General features: G+C 35.1%; 1 protein-coding gene across 1 annotated transcript in view; it reads right to left on the bottom strand.

Annotated features, from left to right (window-relative positions):
* Nucleotides 1-19,207, bottom strand: part of PKHD1 (PKHD1 ciliary IPT domain containing fibrocystin/polyductin) — a 440,651-nt gene that overhangs the window by 137,838 nt on the left and 283,606 nt on the right. The window contains exons 53-54 of the mRNA XM_032410150.1: nucleotides 6,234-6,347; nucleotides 3,637-3,724 (exon numbers count right to left, since the gene is read on the bottom strand). Coding sequence (XP_032266041.1) covers nucleotides 3,637-3,724; nucleotides 6,234-6,347 — 202 coding nt within the window. The remainder of the gene's footprint in view (nucleotides 1-3,636; nucleotides 3,725-6,233; nucleotides 6,348-19,207) is intronic.

Raw genomic sequence — 19,207 nt, 5'->3', positions numbered from 1 at the left:
ATTATTGGTTTTTTCAGTCATAGTCTTCTTTAACCAATTATGATAATTTATATTCCTACATATAATTTATTTTTGTAAATTTCAGAATGGTACTCTATAGATATATACATTTTATTATAATTCTAATCTCTGGTATCTGTTACATTTGAATTCTCATTTCTGAGGTTACATATTATTTTCTTTGTATAATTAATGTCATTAAAGATTAAACCATTATCTCTAAAAAAATTTCAAGTCTACTAATTTCCTACTTTCTAATTCACCAATTTCTGCCTTTATCTTACACAAATTAATTTCATTAGACTTATTGGATATTTTGTTTCTGGTTTCTCAAATTGACAGTTTAGTTTGTTTATTTTTGTATTTTATTATTCAGCAATGAAAGCATTTAATGTGATGACATGTTGGCCACGACTCCTGCAATACTATTATTGCTATTTTGCTAGCATTCTACCACTGGAGTTTTCATCTCCTCTCTGATACAAAAGTTATTTAAAACAAAGTTTATTTTTTCTTTTCTGCTCTTTTATCTTGCAAGAGATTACGATTATTGGTTAAGAGGTTTCTACCTTTACATGTATTTTATTGTGATCATATTCTACACCATTTCTGTTTACTAAAATTTGTTAAGGTTTTAATTATATTTATATTCTGGGGTAAATTATATTTATATTTTTTTGTATATATAAATTAAATTACCTTTATTACATTATTCAGATTTCTTCATGTTTTCTTTATAATTTTTAACCTAGTTTAAAAGTTAAAAACTGAAAGAGGGGGGCATCTGGGTGGCTCAGTCAGTTGAGCATCCAACTCTTGATTTTGGCTCAGGTCATGATCTCAGGGTCCTGGGATCGAGCCCCAGGCTTAGAATTCTCTCTCCCTCTCCCCCTCTGCCTTCCCCCACCTGTGGCTTTCTCTCACACACACACACACAAAAAAAGAACTGAAAGAGGTAAGTAAATGTCTTTCATTACCATTTTTGTTTCTGTCAATTTCCTCATTTTTTTTGAGATCTACTTTATATATTTCTTTATTATGTTATCTGGTATAAATTCCTGACTATTGGGGTCTCCCTGGAGACTGAAGTCTTTATTAATATAAAATATATTTATTTTACACACTTAATTTTTTCTTTTCTTATAATTTTGAATCTTTTGTTTTTGTTTCTATTTCAATAATTCATTTTATCTAATATTTAAATAATTTTTTTCTATATTGGTTTTATTTTCCTCTAGTAAAAAACGTTGTGATTACATGTTGATTTATTACCCAATTTTTTCCTATGTGGGATCATTTTTAACAATCATATTTTCTTTATTTTTTTATTTTTATTTTTTTAAGAAAAGTACCTTTTTTATTTTTTTATTTTTATTTTTTTAAGAAAAGTACCTTTTTTATTTTTTTATTTTTATTTTTTTTATTATGCCCAATTAGCCAACATGCAGTACATCATTAGTTTTTGATGTAGTGTTCAATGATTCATTAGTTGGGTATTTTCTTTTTATAACTGGAAGATTTATTCTTACTTTCTTACTTCTGTTGTTTCTTTATGCCTTTTTTGTTGCTTTAATTCTCTTACTATTTAATTTTCTTCTCTTTTTGTATTTTACTACTTATTTTATGGTTTCTTTCATTCTCTTTTCTCTTTGGTGATTTGGAAGGTATATACCCTATTTTAAATTCTGCTAGAACAGACTGACTCATATTTACTTCATATGGCATTCATGTCCCATCGTCAGTTTCCTATGGCCACAGTCCCAGGTTGTAAACCCGGAGTTTTATCTGAGAATTATGACCTGTGATGGTTAGTTTATGTGTCAACTTAGCTATGCTGTAGTGCCCAGTTATCCTATCAAATGTTAATGTAGGTGTTTCTTCAAAGGTGTTCTGTAAATGTCATTAACATCTATAATGAATTGACCTTAAGTAAAGATTACCCTCAGTAATGTGGGTGGGCCTCAGCAATCAGTTGGAAGGCCTTAAAAGCAAAATCAAAGTTTCCCTGAAGAAAAAGAAATTCTGCCTCAAGACAAAGTTCAAGACTTTGCAGACTCCCAACCTGCCCTACAAATTTTGAACTTACCAGCCCTCCTAAGAATATAAGCCAATTCCTTGAAATACATCTCTTTATATATACTATTATATATACTACATATTATACATATGCATACACACAAAACCTATGAGTTATATATATTTATATAAACAGACTAAAGACTTCAGTCTCCAGGGAGACCCCAATAGTCGGAAAGTTTTATACCAGATAACATAATAAAGAAATATACAAAGTAGATCTCAAAAAAAAAAGAGGAAATTGACAGAAACAAAAATGGTAATGAAATATACTACATATTATACATATGCATACACACAAAACCTATGAGTTATATATATTTATATAAACAGAACCCTGACTAATACATTAACTTTTCAAATTTTATGTAGTTTCTTTTACAAGAATAATTAGACTTTGTCTTATTTTAACAGCCATATTTACAGTATTATATTTAACTTATTCCAGTGCTTACCTTTAAAATAGACACTTTATTTACCTTTACAGTATTCCTGAATTTTATTTATGAATTTTAAATCTGTTTAAGCTCTTTATCAGAACAATTTTTTGCATTTTTTTTCAGTTCTTACTGAACTTTTTTGCTTTTTTGCTTTCACATGTAAACAGCAATTTTAGCAGGGTGTCCAATTCTTTGATGGAAATCCCTAAACATGTGTATATTTTTCACCACTAAACATGTATATATTTTTCCCTAAACATGTATATATTTTACACCACTATCTTCCTATACTTAATGGTGTAGAGAATTCTAAGGTTAAGAAGCTTTATGTTCCCTTCCGTTTTTCTTTTATTTTGTTCACCGCTTTTTCTTGTACTGTGAGGATATGTAGCAATCATAATTGTTGGCATTGGTCTCTTCAAATTCAATGCAAGTACTCTCAGGTTTGCTATGTGTATTTTAGGTGGAGTTTTCATTATTCTTTCTGTTGTAATTACTCTGGGCTCTTATTAAAAATGAGCATTGTTTGTATATATGTACTTTGCATTCTCTGTTCTCTATTTCTAATACTTTCTCTTTTATAGATTTTTATCTCCTGACCTTGTTTTCCATCAGTTTGCTCTTCATGGTGCCTGTTCACTTTGAGGCAGTGGCAATTTCATTCTTCACCACCTCCAGTGCATTACTAAATTCTGTTATTGCATTTTAAATTCCAGAAGACTCTTCATATGCTTCATCTCACTCCTATTTTATTTCTGTCTCTTCGCCAGCCATCATCTCAACTCAGACAATCATGATGTCACTTTACAGTTCATCTATTATGTCATAGAATCCATATTTTTAAAGATTTACTGATAGCAGTAAACACGTATTATCTAACCTTTACTCCTAAATAAACGATAGACTCCTCTGCCTTTGGTTTGTTTTCTTCTTCTACTATTATGTTACAGAGTTTTTTTAAAATTCCTTCTAGTCCCTTATTTTACCATTTATTCATCCTTGAGTTTTGAGTCTTAATCTAAAATTTAATTTCATGTTGTAACAAAACCTGAATCATCAGCAAACCAAACAAGCAAATACATCCCTAACTTACTCTCCCTAACTTACTCTCATGTCTTACCTCTCATTGCCCGAGGCGATGTCAGCTGCAAGACGGGTCCAGGATTTCTGAGGACAAGCACCATGAAGCTGGACTTTCCCATATACCCCTGAAAGGAAAAGGAGCATCAGTTGGATAAGAAATTTTCGATGGAATTAGGGCCACCTAAGTAAAACTCACTAGAGAACTTATTGTGCAAGATATGTGATATGGAAACTATATATGAAGATGTCTACCTTATCAAAGAATATTTAAGTTCTCTATTTTCAGCAGCTTGAATATATATTACATGGCTACCGAACGTACTCTCGTTCTCTTAAAAGCTATAGAGAAATTAATGCTACACCACATCTAGTAATCCAAAAGTTGGGAAATAGACCATTCCAATGACTAACTAGTTAAATTCTACCATTAAGTGACTCCAAACCATCTGTAATTCTGTTGGAAGTTAACTGGTTTTGATATTTTATGTTATAGGCTTCACTTTCCAAAAGGCAAGGGTAATTTTATTCCCCGAGGAAAGAGATTTGGTGCTATTAGCTTTGTTTTCAGTGGTTGGACCTCATATTTTTTTGTTATTACAGATATCAAAGGATAGATCTCTAGCTCCTTTGTTTCAAAATATAATTTATTTCAGACTCATAAATTAAAGTCGTACCAGGGACATGCTTGATGCAGTCCAGTTTTATTCCTTCAGGTCTTTCCTCTTACATGTTTTATTGCCATTTAAAATCACATGAAGCACAATTCCTCATATTCCAGTGGTCTCAAAATGTTTTGAGCACGAACCCAAGCAGTAACAAAATTATGATTGTGCACCCCTAATGCATGTGTATCTATTTATTTTTAGAAAAACATACGTATATATGAATATATGCACATATGTTTGAATAGAGTTCTAATATTTTCTTCCTGAACCCAGATGTATTGTCTGCATACTCCTGGATTACTGCACACCATGTTTTGCAAATCACTAATCTTGAAATCTAAAGATTTCACAATTTTTAGCAGAGAACATATGAATAGAAGAACCAAACACCACCCATAAGGTACAAATACTATGCCTTGGGTTTTAATTCAATGTGAACAAAAAATAAGTCTCAATCAATTAGAACCTAACCAACTGTTTATGTCACTACCTATATTTTTTCCATACTCTAATTCAGAAAAAAGTCATAAAACTTAAAACAGGATTAATGGAAATGTAAGAAATATTCTCACTTTCAGGACATGTCCTGGAATAATCAATCTTTCATAATAATAGTCATACATATATGACTATATACATATATATATATATTTCATATGATATCATCATCATCATCATCATCATCTTTAAAAAAATTCCATCTTCTTTACTATTGGCTAAGTAACCTAGGAAGGGGAGGTATGTGAAGTAATTTAGAGAAATTTCCAACAACAAAGATTTTAGCATAAACCAGTTAGTTTCCTTAACTTTGAGTTATGCAGAAAATTCGATTGACCAGACAAGTAGATTTCTTGATCATTTTCAATCATCAAAGATCTACTGTAAAATTACACCATTTAGTTATTTCCAGATTATAATACTTAAAGAAATTAAGATCTGTCATTTACTTATAATGTCACAAAATTTTAAGCATGCAGTGAAATAAATATATCATTCTTTATTCAATTTAATATCAGAGAAAATTTTAAAAACACTAGCTTCGCCGTATGGTTGGAGTCGAGGATTAAGACAGGCATCCTTGTATACAAAGATATACAAACAAAGTTTAACAAAAGTTAAAGTTTAATCCAACGGGGTACTGCAAAAAAACAGAGTGGACACCACAGGCAAAAATAAATTGAATGTTCCTATTATCCATTTAGTTTGTCAACTTGAAAAAAGTAAAAATATTCTTGAACCTCATATTCTTAAAAAGATAAAAGCATGGATGAAAAATCCTTTGGAAACAATAAAGCCCTGTCAAAGTACAGTACTATCTGGCAATGGCTAAACATTAAGAAACTAGGTATCAAACTTCACACCATCCTAACATGATTGCTTCCATTTTACTGGGTTGCTGAGATCTTAGAAAATTAGTAATGCCATTGAAAGAAAGTGATAAAATGCTAGAATAAACAGCCTCTTTTACCTATCCCTTACAATGGAGTTAGCGCGGCTCTCACATCCTGGTTGGTGCAAGGCTGGTCCCAGTTTCTGTGCTCCTACACAGGTCAATTTTAAAAGAGAATTTGGCGCTGTGACAGTACCAGGTGAAGAAACTGTCAACAGTAAATGTTTCTTAGTAATCTATAGATCTATTAATTAAAAAATATCTCAACAACCAAATAGTATTTACAGTTGATAACAGACTCTTAGTCCAGGCTTCAGGGTCTGACCAATCTGGATATAAATCTAAGCTCTGACACTATAAAGCTGTGTGGCCTTCTGCATATCGTTCATCATCTCTAAGTCTTATTTTTGACAACTGTGAAATGGACACTGTTACAGGAGACCTGGTAAGTGAAATAATAAATATAAATTATCTAGAAGAGTGCCTGGAATTTAGTAGATGTTCTATGGATGGTACTTCTATATCAGAAACACACACATTTCATTTCATTTTTAATAAAAAACTGTATTATATTCTTACCAATTGTTCCTGGATCAATACGAATTCCATTGAAACGGTCACAGAAAACTCCCTCTGAGGCTCTAAGGAGAATCAGAAGCTTTTGTTCTTTTTCTAAGGGATTTTCCAAAGTACCTGTTTACAAAGAAAAGTATATTGTTTAAGTTAATTTGAAATTAAAAGAGAGAGGAGGAAATCGTGATGTAATTTAGAGAATGCAAAGTAGATGCTATCAGGTAGGCTATATGGACAAGAGCCAATGGTCACATAGATAAAATAAGAAACAGGAAAAAAACAGGTTGCAGTAAACTTCTCAGAGGTAGACTGGATTACTGTTCAGCAAATATTCACCGTTCTTTCTCCATTAGGAGGGTATACTTTCCTGACTCACTAAAATTTAGCCTGGTCATGTGACTTGTTTTGGCCAATGAAATTTGGGTAGAAGTGATAGTAATACCAGTTCTGAGTTGATGCTTTCAAATACTTTGCCAGTTTTCACCAGATCATTTGCAATTATGTTCTGTGTTATGAAAGGAGAATTCTTTAAATAACACCTAGTTCCTGAATGAAGAGACATACACAGCACACCTGAATAGTACACGTAAGCTGGAACTGACGCTAGCATAAATATTTGTGGTTGTAAACCACTGAGATTTGGGGGGGTATATGTTACACACTATTACAGCAAAACCTGGCTGATACACTGTCTGTGGCTGGATCTCCAAATTGCTTTACATGCATTTTTGCATTTAATCCTCACAGCAAACCTGAGAAGTAAGCGTGATTCTTATCTCAGTTTTAAATATCCATATATAACAAAGCTTAGAGGTTAAGGGACTTGTCCAAATTTATCCAACTAGTATGTAAGAGTCTGAATTTGAACAATGGTGAATTTGGACAACTTATGCCAAGCGATTTATTAAACAAGTACTAGGTTCTTTTCTAAGCCTAAATTATTTTAGCAGCATAAGGAGATAATCCGTTCAGGCTACGAAGGTCAGCATTGCTTTTGACTTCTGACTTCGTTCCATTGATGCAAACAGAGGAGTTTGGTCACTTTTACAGCATGCAAATTGTCTGGGGAATTCTGCTGGAAGAGTGTTCGTATCGACCTAACAAAGGGGTTATTTTCTGCAGAACATACATCTTAAGATACAGAAAGTATTACAAAGACTTTGTTTTTCAAGCCACTAGTGTGAAGTTAGTCCCCAAACTATACACTGGATCAAACAGGTTGACAAAGAACATTTGTTAGCAAATGAGACTTTCCAGTTTAGAAATTCCTGAAAACATAACCAAAACTGAGGTTGCCAAATACAGTATGAAGTCACTGGTAAACTCAAAATTGCCTGGCTGTCATTTTGGTTAAGTGGTCTTTCAGGGGGCATAAAATCATTCTCCTCAGCCAGCATTCCATATATATACCTGGTCAGCCAAAAGGTTCCCGTGTGAGTTGTGAGTTTACAGCTTGCTACATCTTTATAGTCTAGCCTTCGCAGCCATTCGTCCATGAGGCCCTGTTGGAAGTAAGCCTCCCAGAGGTAAGAAAATCTGCCTGGAGCCATACAGCAGGCCAGTGGGCAAGGATCAACCCCCACAGCCTGTGTATTCCCAATGAATTGCTAAAGTCTGCTGTTACTCCACATAGCAATGCCAATCCTCAGCTGAGTGACTAATGTATCCTCTCGGCCCAAACAAAGATGTGCTAGAGCAGAAAGAAGGAAAGCAGGGGAGGAGGAGAACGTTAAGAAAAAATGTGTGTGGTGTAGCTCTTATCTGGCAGCTTTAAGTCTGTCCAGTAAGCCGTTTTCCAACTGTGATTTCATTTATTTCATGGAGGGTAGTTTAGATTCTTGGGGGGCTGGGGGGAAATGGTCTAGCACTAAACAGATACCAGAGAGAAAAAAGTAGGACAGTTTTTGCCCTAAAGAAATGTATGCAGAGTCCCACAAAGAGAGTTCACCGTGCCTCTAAAATCAGAGATTAAATCAATTATGCAACCCCAAACTGTAGCACATGTGAGCTTTCACAGAAAGTCTGGGCAAAATTAGTCTCTGCCCTGATAGTTTGGTATCTGAAATTGACCAGAGTTTGATTTTTTTTTTTTTTTTTTTTTGTGATGTGGGGGAAGGGGACGATAGAGGATAGGGACTGGGTAGAAAGAAGACAAGAATGACCTAAGAGGAAAAAAAATGATCCTATTTTCACATTAAAATGCAGCACCTCTTGAATTTCTAAAAGCTGGTGAATGGGAAGCCCTAAAGGCCAGGCTCTTCTTTTATTCTCAAATCTAGCAATCAAAGAGAGGTGAGGGCTCCCACCAGCTTGGGCTTTGTCCCTAAATGACAGTGGCCACCTCTGAGAGAAAGCTCTCAAGATAATGCAGTTCCTCTCTGGGTTTCCTTTTCCCAGCTTCTTCAAGCTGCTCTAAACTGTAGCAAAAGGCATTTTTCAACCTGGATGAATTTAGATACCCATGCTGGAGGGAAATCATTATTGCTGCAGACATGCTGGGTGTTTTTGCATACATGAACTCATTTCCTTCAGTTCTTCCAACCCTCTGATGGATTATTGTTGAGTTGAGTTCTCAAGAGGGAACTGAGACAAAGAGAGGTTAGGTAACTTGTCAGAAATTACACAGCTAATAAGTGGTGAGCCTCGGCTTAGACTTAATAGGTACCATCCTAGGACATGTGGACATAGGAGAATAGGAAAAAAATAAAGAGAGGTTGCCATTACTTAGTGTGATGGTGGGCAACAGGGGGGAAACAGAATATGTTCCAGATGCTAAAATCACCTGGGGAGATGGAAGAAAATAAGTTCTGGTATACAAAAGATAGCTGTTATAATGATTTGAGGAATACGGTACAAATGGATTCCATGAACTTCAAAGGTAAGAGAAAGGGAAAAGAACCTTATATTATTTTATTAACTAAAGCTCTTTGATGGAATCAAGTATAAACCTAGTTTACACTTAAGCCCACTCTCTCTACATGACTCCCCACACCTTGTAACTAAGCCAACACACACTGACTTACTTACCAGTCCCCTCCACACTCTCCCCTCTGCACATGAGAGTCCCTGGGCTTTAATATCCCCACCGTTGTCTTGTCTAATTCCTAATCATCCCTCAAAGCTTGGCTCCACTGTAATTTATTTCTAACAGCCTTCTATGATTTTGAATTAGATGCCCTCTTTCGTGCATAAAAATGTCCATACCCGGGGCGCCTGGATGGCTCAGTCATTAAGCATCTGCCTTCGGCTCAGGTCATGATCCCAGGGTCCTGGGTTGGAGCCCTGCTTTGGGCTCCTTGCTCAGCGGGGAGTCTGCTTCTCCCACTCCCACTCCCCCTGCTTGTGTTCCCTCTCTCGCTGTGTCTCTATCTGTCAGATAAATAAATAAAATCTTTAAAAAAAAAAAATGTCCACACCCCTTGCTGCAGTAATTCTCCCCCACGGAGCTTGTCCTGAAGAAATAGTATGGAATATGGGCAAAGATGAATGCCCCTAGTTCTTCACTACAGTTTTATCTATTTATAGTAGCAAGCAATTGAAAATACTTTGAAATAACAAATGACTGGAAACCACTTTGTCCATTTAGATCCCTTCCTTCCCGCCCCCCCACCCCAGTTTCCTTGACATGCTCAAAAGCTGAGTCACCTAAGTCCCTAAACAAGCCCAAAGCCAGCTCTGATGCCACCTCTTTTGGGATCTTTCCTTGTCAGCTAAGACTGGGTTAAGCGACCCCCTATGGGCTGTCATAGCATACCATGGCTTATCTCAGTACTTCTAAACTGTGCCCAAAGTGCCTTCTCCCTGATGGCCTCCTTCTCTTTACAGTGAGTTAATCGAGAGACAGGACTGTACTGCCAACAGAGTTCATTTATATTTTATCACAGAATTAGTGAACCAGTTATTTTTACCAATCTTCTTGCTTGCAGAAAACAATTAGAAATAAAGAGGAATACTCCAGGGTAAAAAAGACCCATTTCACCAATATTAGAATAATCTTAAGCATCTATGTGCCTAGCATCATAGCTGCAAAATAAGTAAAGCAAAAATTGACAGAATTACAAAGAAAATAGATATATTTATAACAGTGGAAAATCAAACATAACTCACAGAATAAACAAAAAGCAGTGAGCATATAGCAGTTTTGAATAATATGATTGCCAAATCTAACAATAGAGATGAAAAACTGAACTCATGAAGAACACGTATCATTTTCAGACATGCACAAGAGAGTCACAAATATTGATCCTATGGTGACCGTAAAGTAAGTTTAACAAATTTAAAAGGATTGGAATCATATAGCATGTGCTTGCTGACCACAGTTCAATCAAAATATACAATTCATATTGAGAAAGGTTTATAAAATGATCTATATTGAAACAAAGATTTTCCAATTATCTAGAGATACCATTAAGAGAGTGAAGAAACAAGCCAGAGAGTGGGCAAAGACATTTGCAATAATATAACCAACAAAAGGTATGTTCTACAATATATAAATGACTTCAATAAATCAATATAAAACAGATAATACATCATTTAAAAAAGGGCAAGAGAACATCTACTTCACAAAACAAGATATCAAATAGACAATAAAAAAATTTGAAAGTGCTCAATCGCATTAGAAATGAGAGAAATGCAAATTAAACAATAATGAGATTTCACTACATACCTGCTAGAATGGACTTCTGTTTAATTTAGCTGGGTAGTTTTTTATTTCATAAACTTTTCTGTATATGCATATCATATTTCATAATTAGTAAAACTTTATTTATTATTATGTTTCAAGGACATTCATCAATAAGTATTTGTTGATCAAGAGAATGGAAACTGACCAAAATTATATTTGTGTTACTGCTTCTCCATGCCATTAATATTTTTCAGCTTTATTGAGATATAATTGATATGCAAAAAAAAGTATATATTTAATATATACTGATTAAATTTTGACATATCTTTTTTTCAGTTTCTTTTCATTAAATCCAAAGCAACAAATTGTGTTTCTAAATAATTTGTATTTCTGTCCAAGTAAACCTTGAAATTCCATGAAATATCGTGATTGCACATGAAAGATAGGTTAAGAAATTACCCCCCAAAATCAATTTTGCATATTTTCTTTTGTCCTCTGAAATAGGTTATATGGTGATGACTTTAGAAGTTGAGCTTCTAACTGGAGCATAACTATTTTTCTCATGTCCTGCTATAGCTATTTTCTTCAGAGCAGAGCCTCTAGAACATTCTTTTTTTTTTTTTAAAGATTTTATTTATTTTTTTGACAGAGAGAGAGACAGCGAGAGAGGGAACACAAGCAGGGGGAGTGGGAGAGGGAGAAGCAGGCTTCCCAGGGAGCCCGATGTGGGGCTCGATCCCAGGACCCCAGTGCAGGGCTCGATCCCAGGACCCTGGGATCATGACCCGAGCTGAAGGCAGATGCTTAACACCTCTAGAACATTCTTACTATCAGACCCAAACTGACAAATGGTGCTAAACCAATTAAATTGTGAAGCAGATTTTATTATGAATTAGCTTTTAATTCCTAGTGTCCATTTGACCCACCTATTCCTAAAATACTCCTCTCCTATAAAATCAAACCTGGATTAAAAAAAAAGAAAATGCAGGAGAGAGGGACTCTCAATCCAATGAAATAATGATTGGTCATAAGAGTAACCAGTAGGCACAATCAAATGATAATCTCTAACCCCCCTGAGAGTGATTTTATTAGGCTGACAAATTTTTATCATGATGAGACCTATCATTTTGTCCAACAATTGATAGAATATTAAGATAAAAGTTAATACATAATTTACTCATTCACATACTGGCAAAATGTATAAAAATCCTTAAACCTTTATAAACAAGGGTGAGCTTATTCACTTCTGTAAACCTTGGTTTCTGCAACTAGAAAATAGGCACGATAATAGCATATGTTTATTGAGAGTTTAAAGATGTACTGCATGTTAATGATACATTGGTCCAGTGTCTACATATAATATAAAATGTTTTAAGTGCTTTTAAAAATGTTGGCTCTTCGTGGTAATGATAGTAAAAAATAGTAGTAGTAACAATGGAGAAATGACACATTTTAAAATTAACATTTAAATTTAGAAATTAAGAAAAGGAAGGCAAGCCCTTCCCAACTAGTAATGTTCTGTTTCTACAGTGCTAGAAACTAGACATTTCAATGGTAAAAATATTAGGTGATTACTTATTTGAATGTCCAGCCCAAGGAACTGCAGAAAATACAATTAAATTTATCTTAAACTCAAATGCTCTGGTAAGAGGTTGCTAAACAAGGAAACAAATTACTCATTCATTCATTTAATCACCTGTTTACTTAAAATAATTTAGTTTTTCCATGCAAAAATAATTAAATAATACTTAACAGTTATTTTATTTATTACATAATTCACTATTTAAATCATTTAAAAATAATAAATTTCTAAGGAATCTTATGTTATTGTAACAGAAGTTCAAAAATCCAAAATATAGTTTGGGGAACACTGACTTACAAAATATTAAAATATTAAAGGAAGGATGTTACTGTTTAGTAGAAACTGATAGCCTGACAAAACAGAAGAATCATTTCTTGTGTTAGTGTTTTGCTTTAAAATACATATATATTTAAGTATAAAGTGATGTTTATCTGTCAGAGAACTAATATCCACCTGCAAATAAAGAGATATTTCGGTGCTTAATTTCATTTTGAGATACGTATTAAACATTGGCTGCCAGTTTGCTTCGAGACTCACAGAAATGGAGTTTAGTGTTTTCCTGAACCTGTGAAGAATAAAGCTTTTATGCTTTTGTCTTAGAGTTAAATAACTACAATAATTAAAAGTAACATCCCTTTTGTGTCGCTTTTTTATTTCATCAGCTAACATGTAGTTTAATTAGAGAACTGTCAGTGTAAACAGAAACTGATTTGTTGACTGATGATTCATATCAGCTAATTTATAAATGATCTATTTTGCAGGCATCTAGGTATACTTATAGTCACATTAAATGTGTGATTATTTGTATTATTTTCTAATCATAGTTAAACCTGAAAGAGGATATATATATATATATTTTTTTAACTTAATATGTTATTTTTAAACATCACTACAAGATTCTCTCTGGCTACTCAATGAGTCTAACTACTGGGTATTGTGGCTTTAGGCTAGAAGATATGTTTTAATCTACACTTTTCTCTGGTTTGTCTCCTTTTTATTACTTAATCATCCAATGAGCCTTACAGAACTGTCAGTTTGGAAGGCAATAAACTGTGTATGGATTTTTCTTCTTTAGGATTGAGAAAGTCCCAGTCATGGAAGCAATGAAAGAAACTTCCATACACCTAGTACTTCATTTCCTGACAATCAAAGTCATGTGCTAATGATGACCTTAGGCTCCTGGCTACAAATGTGAGACAGGGCTGACAAATACCCATCACTAGCTCTGCAAAACAATATGTGACAAGTTTTAAGATAAAAACCCAGTTCTTAGCATAATTACTGAGCAACTAGGCAGCATGTCATGTGACCTGGTTGTGACAGGCCAAAGACACAATGAACTGCCTTGTCCTCAGGGAAATTGATGTGCGGGGCATGTCCTTGCTTACTTAGTGATCAAGGAGGGTTCTATTAACTTTTAAAGACACTAATTATTACTGGTAATCCCTCTCTGAAAGCCACCTACAAACTATCAGAAGAGCATTGTCCATTTGCAATTTTAGAACCATGAGATTAAAATACTCTTTCCTGGGATACCTGGGTGGCTCAGTTGGTTAAGCATCTGACTCTTGATTTCAGCTCAGGTCACGATCTCAGGGTCGTGAGATTGAGCCCCATGTTGGCCTCTGTGCTGGGCATGAAGCCTGCTTAAAATTCTCTCTCTGCCCCTTCCCACCCTCACACTCTTTCTCTTTAAATCAATCAATCAATCTCTCTATTGAGTTGAACATTTGAATGAATAACATGTTAACCTCATTGATATCTAAAATAACAAAGAACACATTTTAAGGCATACAAATGATGTCTCCTCTAAGAAGAGACACTGGTGAAAATGATGACTTCAGATAGCTACTCATGGTCAAAGAAATGCAAAATTTAAAACAATCAACAAACCAATGTTTATTAAACAGGCTTTGAGTTGGGCATTTTTATGAGTTTTCTTCTCTTAGACTAAAAATTGAAAATACTTTGGATTTGTAGAATATCACCAGCTTTTCCAATGTGTTTCACCACTGTTTTATTCCTTTCATACTGGGGTGGGGGGTGGGAAGCATTGCAGTCATTTACACATTAACACTATAATTCCTTCCTTACAGATGTGGACATTTAAGTCTAGGGACAATGAAAATGTTACAAGAAAAAGGCATTGAGCTGAAAGAAAGACTTAGGCTCATTTGTGTCTTTAATACTTTAGCAAGTGACACTACATTGCTTAAAATCCAGCCTTCTTCATGTGTCTACTGCTCAGCAGTCTCCAGCTACTATTTTGCCATTCTGCTTTACAACTACATAAAGCACATTCCTGCTCTATCTTGGCACTTTTGTGCTAGATCTGCCTTCTGTCTGGAAACCTGTAGTCCGAATCTTTGCAAGTCTAGCTTTTTCTTGTGTCTCTGGTCTGAGGTCACAATGACTTTTCAGAAAGGCTTTTACTAACTCCCTAATCTATGGTGCGCAGATCCAACCTGGACTTCATTTCATTAAACAGGAATCTTATCTGTCTTGCTTACTGCTGACTACTCAAGTCCCAGGAAGAATTTTTGGCACTCAGCTGGCATTCAATGAAAGAGTAAGAAAGGAAAGGAAGCAGGAAGGGGACAGAGACAGGATAAATCTATAAATAAAACTTTGGACAGTCATCATATCAGAGAAATTATTCTCTCCTTAATATTTACTAATTTGCCACATTTGCTCATCCAAAAGAAAGTTATTCATGAATGCATATAAAGGTTTCATGACATCACTCTTAATGTGGATAACTGTTCATTGTTAAACATGAGATTTAATATGTTCAATTGTACTTAAGATTATATTAAAGCCCAAAAAAATGAAGTTGTTAAAGAATAGATAAATGGTATTGAACTCATTAAAAGTTACTGTCCCTCAAATAATGTGTTGAATTTTTTCTTTGTTCCACATGCAAAATAACATTTTGTATCAAAACTATATTGGACAGCCATTATAAAAAAAAAAAAAAGCCAAAATAAGATGGCTAATTTCCTTTCCTACTTTCTTTGCTCTCTCTGCTATATCTTATATTAATGACCACTCTCTCTTTCTTGTAAATTCCCTCCTGTGTTTCAAGATATTATTTTCTTATCATTTCATTTTCATTCTACCTACATTGCTGTTTCTTTTCTATCCTCCTCCCTGAACTCAGCTTCCTCTACCACCCTTAAAAGGGTGGTGCTCCCCCAAATTTTAGCCACTTACACACTCCATTGAAATCAAATTTTGAGGTGTATGAGTCTATGTATTCAACAAACAACTATAAGGGCTTCCTATGTGCCTGACACTATTCAAGCACTTTAATAAATACTCACTCATTTAATTCTCATGAAACACCATGAAATAAGAACTATTATTATTCCCATTTTGGAGGTAAGGAAACTGAGACAGAGATAGATCCTATAACTTACCTATAGTCACTCAACTAACAAGTAGTAAAAAGGTAATTCCATCCTGGCACTACCATCAACCCAGATCTCCCAACCTGAAATGTGGGATATATTCTAAACAACTCCTTCTCACCTCACATCAAAATTGCCACTAGGTTCTAGTGATTTTTTATACCCTCAGTATTTCTGCAATTTATTCCTTCTCTTTAATGCCAATGCTTTAGTTCATTCCTTTGCTCTCCAGAAACACTTCAGTAGCTTCTCACATTTCACTGTGTCCCTTCCAATACACCATCCACACCACCAGGAGTGACCTTTTTTTTTAAAAAAGATTTTATTTATTTATTTGACAGAGAAAGACACAGCGAGAGAGGGAATGCAAGCAGGGGGAGTGGGAGAGGGAGAGGCAGGCTTCCCGTGGAGCAGGGAGCCTGATGTGGGGCTCGATCCCAGGACCCTAGGATCATGACCTGAGCTGAAGGCAGACACTTAACGACTGAGCCACCCAGGTGCTCCAGGAGTGATCTTTCTAAGACCACACTTAATTATGTCACTTCCCTACCTAAAACTATCCAGTGACTACCCACTCACTGTCTTCATGATAAGCTCTAAACTCCTTAACATAATGTATAAGGCCAAGAAGCTTCACCAGCTACCACCAATGTATACATCCTGCAATTCAGACTATTCCCTACAACTTCCTAAAGGTGTGATATATTTCCACAAAGATGTGCCTTTTCAGATCTCTTCCTCTATCTTTAAGCTCCCTCCAGGTTGGAAGATGGGACTCTTCCAATTATGTTTTTACTTGTTTGTCTCCACTATTTTGCTGAGACATCTCTTGAGAACTAGGGTGGTTGACTAGTATTTCTGTACATCCAACTTCTCCCATGGTACTTGGCAAAAATGGGCAATGAGCAATCACATGATGAATGAAAGAATGGACACACAAATGAAATACTCTAAGCTTATCCCAAATGTTTTATCAGATTACTGAGACAATCACTGAACAAAGAATGAAATTGAGTTTGGCATTTGTGATGCAGCTATAACCCTCTAAGCAAAGCTTTGATCTTAAACTTCCCTTCTAATTCTATAGCATTCTATCTTTCTACTCTACTAAAATTCAGTTGATACCTTTTTCCAGCACCAGTTGACTTAAAAGCAGGACGACCAAGAATATAATTCCACAATGCTAGGACTTGGATCAGATGGCATCAGACAGCAGACATACTCTGACAGTGTTCTCTGCCATTGTCCACATCTATTAAGTCTGTTTACTAACCAGTCTTATCATTTATTTCATGTTGGGATTTCTTTAGGGTGTGGTAGAATTAGACAGATGGGTTGAAAGTTTTCCTTCAGGCATAATACACATAAAATTGGGCAGATGGGTTCCAGTAATCAACCTTTAGGCTTGGAACACATGGACAAAGCAGGGAGAAAAATAATACACCATTGTCTACTAATAGGTAAAAATATAGTGGGGAATGGACAAATTTTAAAATAAGATTTGAAATGAATAAATCAAAACTGAAAAGTTTCTGTGTCACTTCCCTTCAAAGGTATATTTTTTCAGGTAACAAGTTTTTATTATAGTGATAAGTGAACTCAGAAGCCCAAAAAACAACTTATAAATAAAAGACTAATTTTACAATAGATGTCAACCTGAAATACATTTTTCAGACTCAGTTTTATTAAGTATTTCTATCAGTTAGCTGAATGAGGATTTTATAGACTATTAAATAAATGGGCAAATGAGATTAATCTGGGAAAAAAAGATCAGAATCTAAAAGGATTTCCCCACTGTGGAAAAAATGGATTAAAATGATAAAATAAAGAGATAAGTAAAAAAGTATAACACTTAGATCCCCCTAAAACTCAGGGGAAAATAAAATCATCCTTACACAAGTGTGCAATGTAGAGATATAAACATGCAGAGGCAGCACATATAAAAAGAATAGGAATTAGAGTTGACAATATAGTTGTCAGGACCAACAGCATGAAGGGTTGGACAGAGAAGTTAATTTAATGTTTGGCTGTACTAATAAAAGGAGGGTATATATTAAGGTAGCTGGAAGCTGATTGTGCTGGAAAGCTTCTGTTGACACCTCCATTTCCAAACTTCATCTTTCTTTCCTCTGCTCAGTTCCCCAGCATGCTGCTGACCTGCATGCTCTATATCAACTTCTCCTTTCCTCTGAGCTTCAGGTTAGCCAAATGGTAGAACAAGCAAGAGATAAGGGAAGAAAGAAAGTGAGAGCAAGGTATTTTTTCCCATAGGTCTTTCCCTGTACTGAGTCAGTCCCAGATACACAAAGGGTCATGGCACTGTCTGGCAATAACCTCCATAATTCCAGCAATGACTTCCTTTTCTCACTCCTTTAAAGCAAGGGGTAGTAAGGATGCTCTGCTGTTACTAGCCTTATGGAAAGTCCCATGCCATTTGGATTTTTGTGAATATTTCCTTCATTAACATCTCCTCAAATTGTCCAATTCAGTATGGCATCTATTTCCTTCAAGCACCCTGACAGGTAAACTTTCATCAAATACCGATTACATGCCAAGTATGTAGAAAGAGCTGTTATGTTTAATGGTTTTAACATTCTTCCAAGGAAGTTTCTATTTTGCCATATACTTTACTGATGAATAAGTGGATGTGTCCAGAGGTTGATTTGCTTAAGGTCAAACAGCAAGTAGGTAACCAAGCTGGATTTGATCCCAAGCCATTTGACTTAGAGCCCATGTTTGTCACTATACTCATTTTACTCTGTTCAGAGTAAGTCAGGGTCCACCCAGGAAAATTTCTTTCCCTCTGGCTTCATACTCTCAGAGGAATTGAAAAAAGTGGTGTTTAAAGGCAATGTTAGAGAGTGTGAGGGATCTCATAACTCTAAGATATGTGAAGTGAGTACAAATTTGTAAAATCTTTCTGAAAAGCAATTTGACAACATGTATCAAAGACCTTAAAACATGCACTTACCTGAACAGAAAAGAAATAGAAAAACAACCATAAAACAAGTAGCAAAATGGCAATGAGTACATACCTATCAATAATTACTATGAATGAGAATGGACTAAGTAATGGTCCAATCAAAAGACATGGAGTGATGGAATGGTTAAAAAAGCAAGACCCATTTATATGCTACCTACAAGAGACTCATTTCAGACCTAAAAAGACACATGCAGATTGAAATTGAAGGGATAGGGGTGCCTGAGTGTCTCAGTCGTTAAGCATCTGCCTTCGGCTCAGGTCTTGATCCCAGGGTCCTGGGAACTAGCCCCGCATTGGGCTCTCTCTCAGTGGGAAGCCTGCTTCTCCCTCTCCCACTCCCCCTGCTTGTGTTCCCTCTCTCACTGTGTCTCTCTCTGTCAA

This window comes from Phoca vitulina, unplaced genomic scaffold, assembly GCF_004348235.1.
Source record: "Phoca vitulina isolate PV1807 unplaced genomic scaffold, GSC_HSeal_1.0 scaffold11, whole genome shotgun sequence".
In the NCBI taxonomy this organism is placed as follows: Eukaryota; Metazoa; Chordata; class Mammalia; order Carnivora; family Phocidae; genus Phoca; species Phoca vitulina.
Note: the sequence above shows the minus strand (reverse complement) of the source record. Positions and strands in the feature narration are given on the sequence as shown.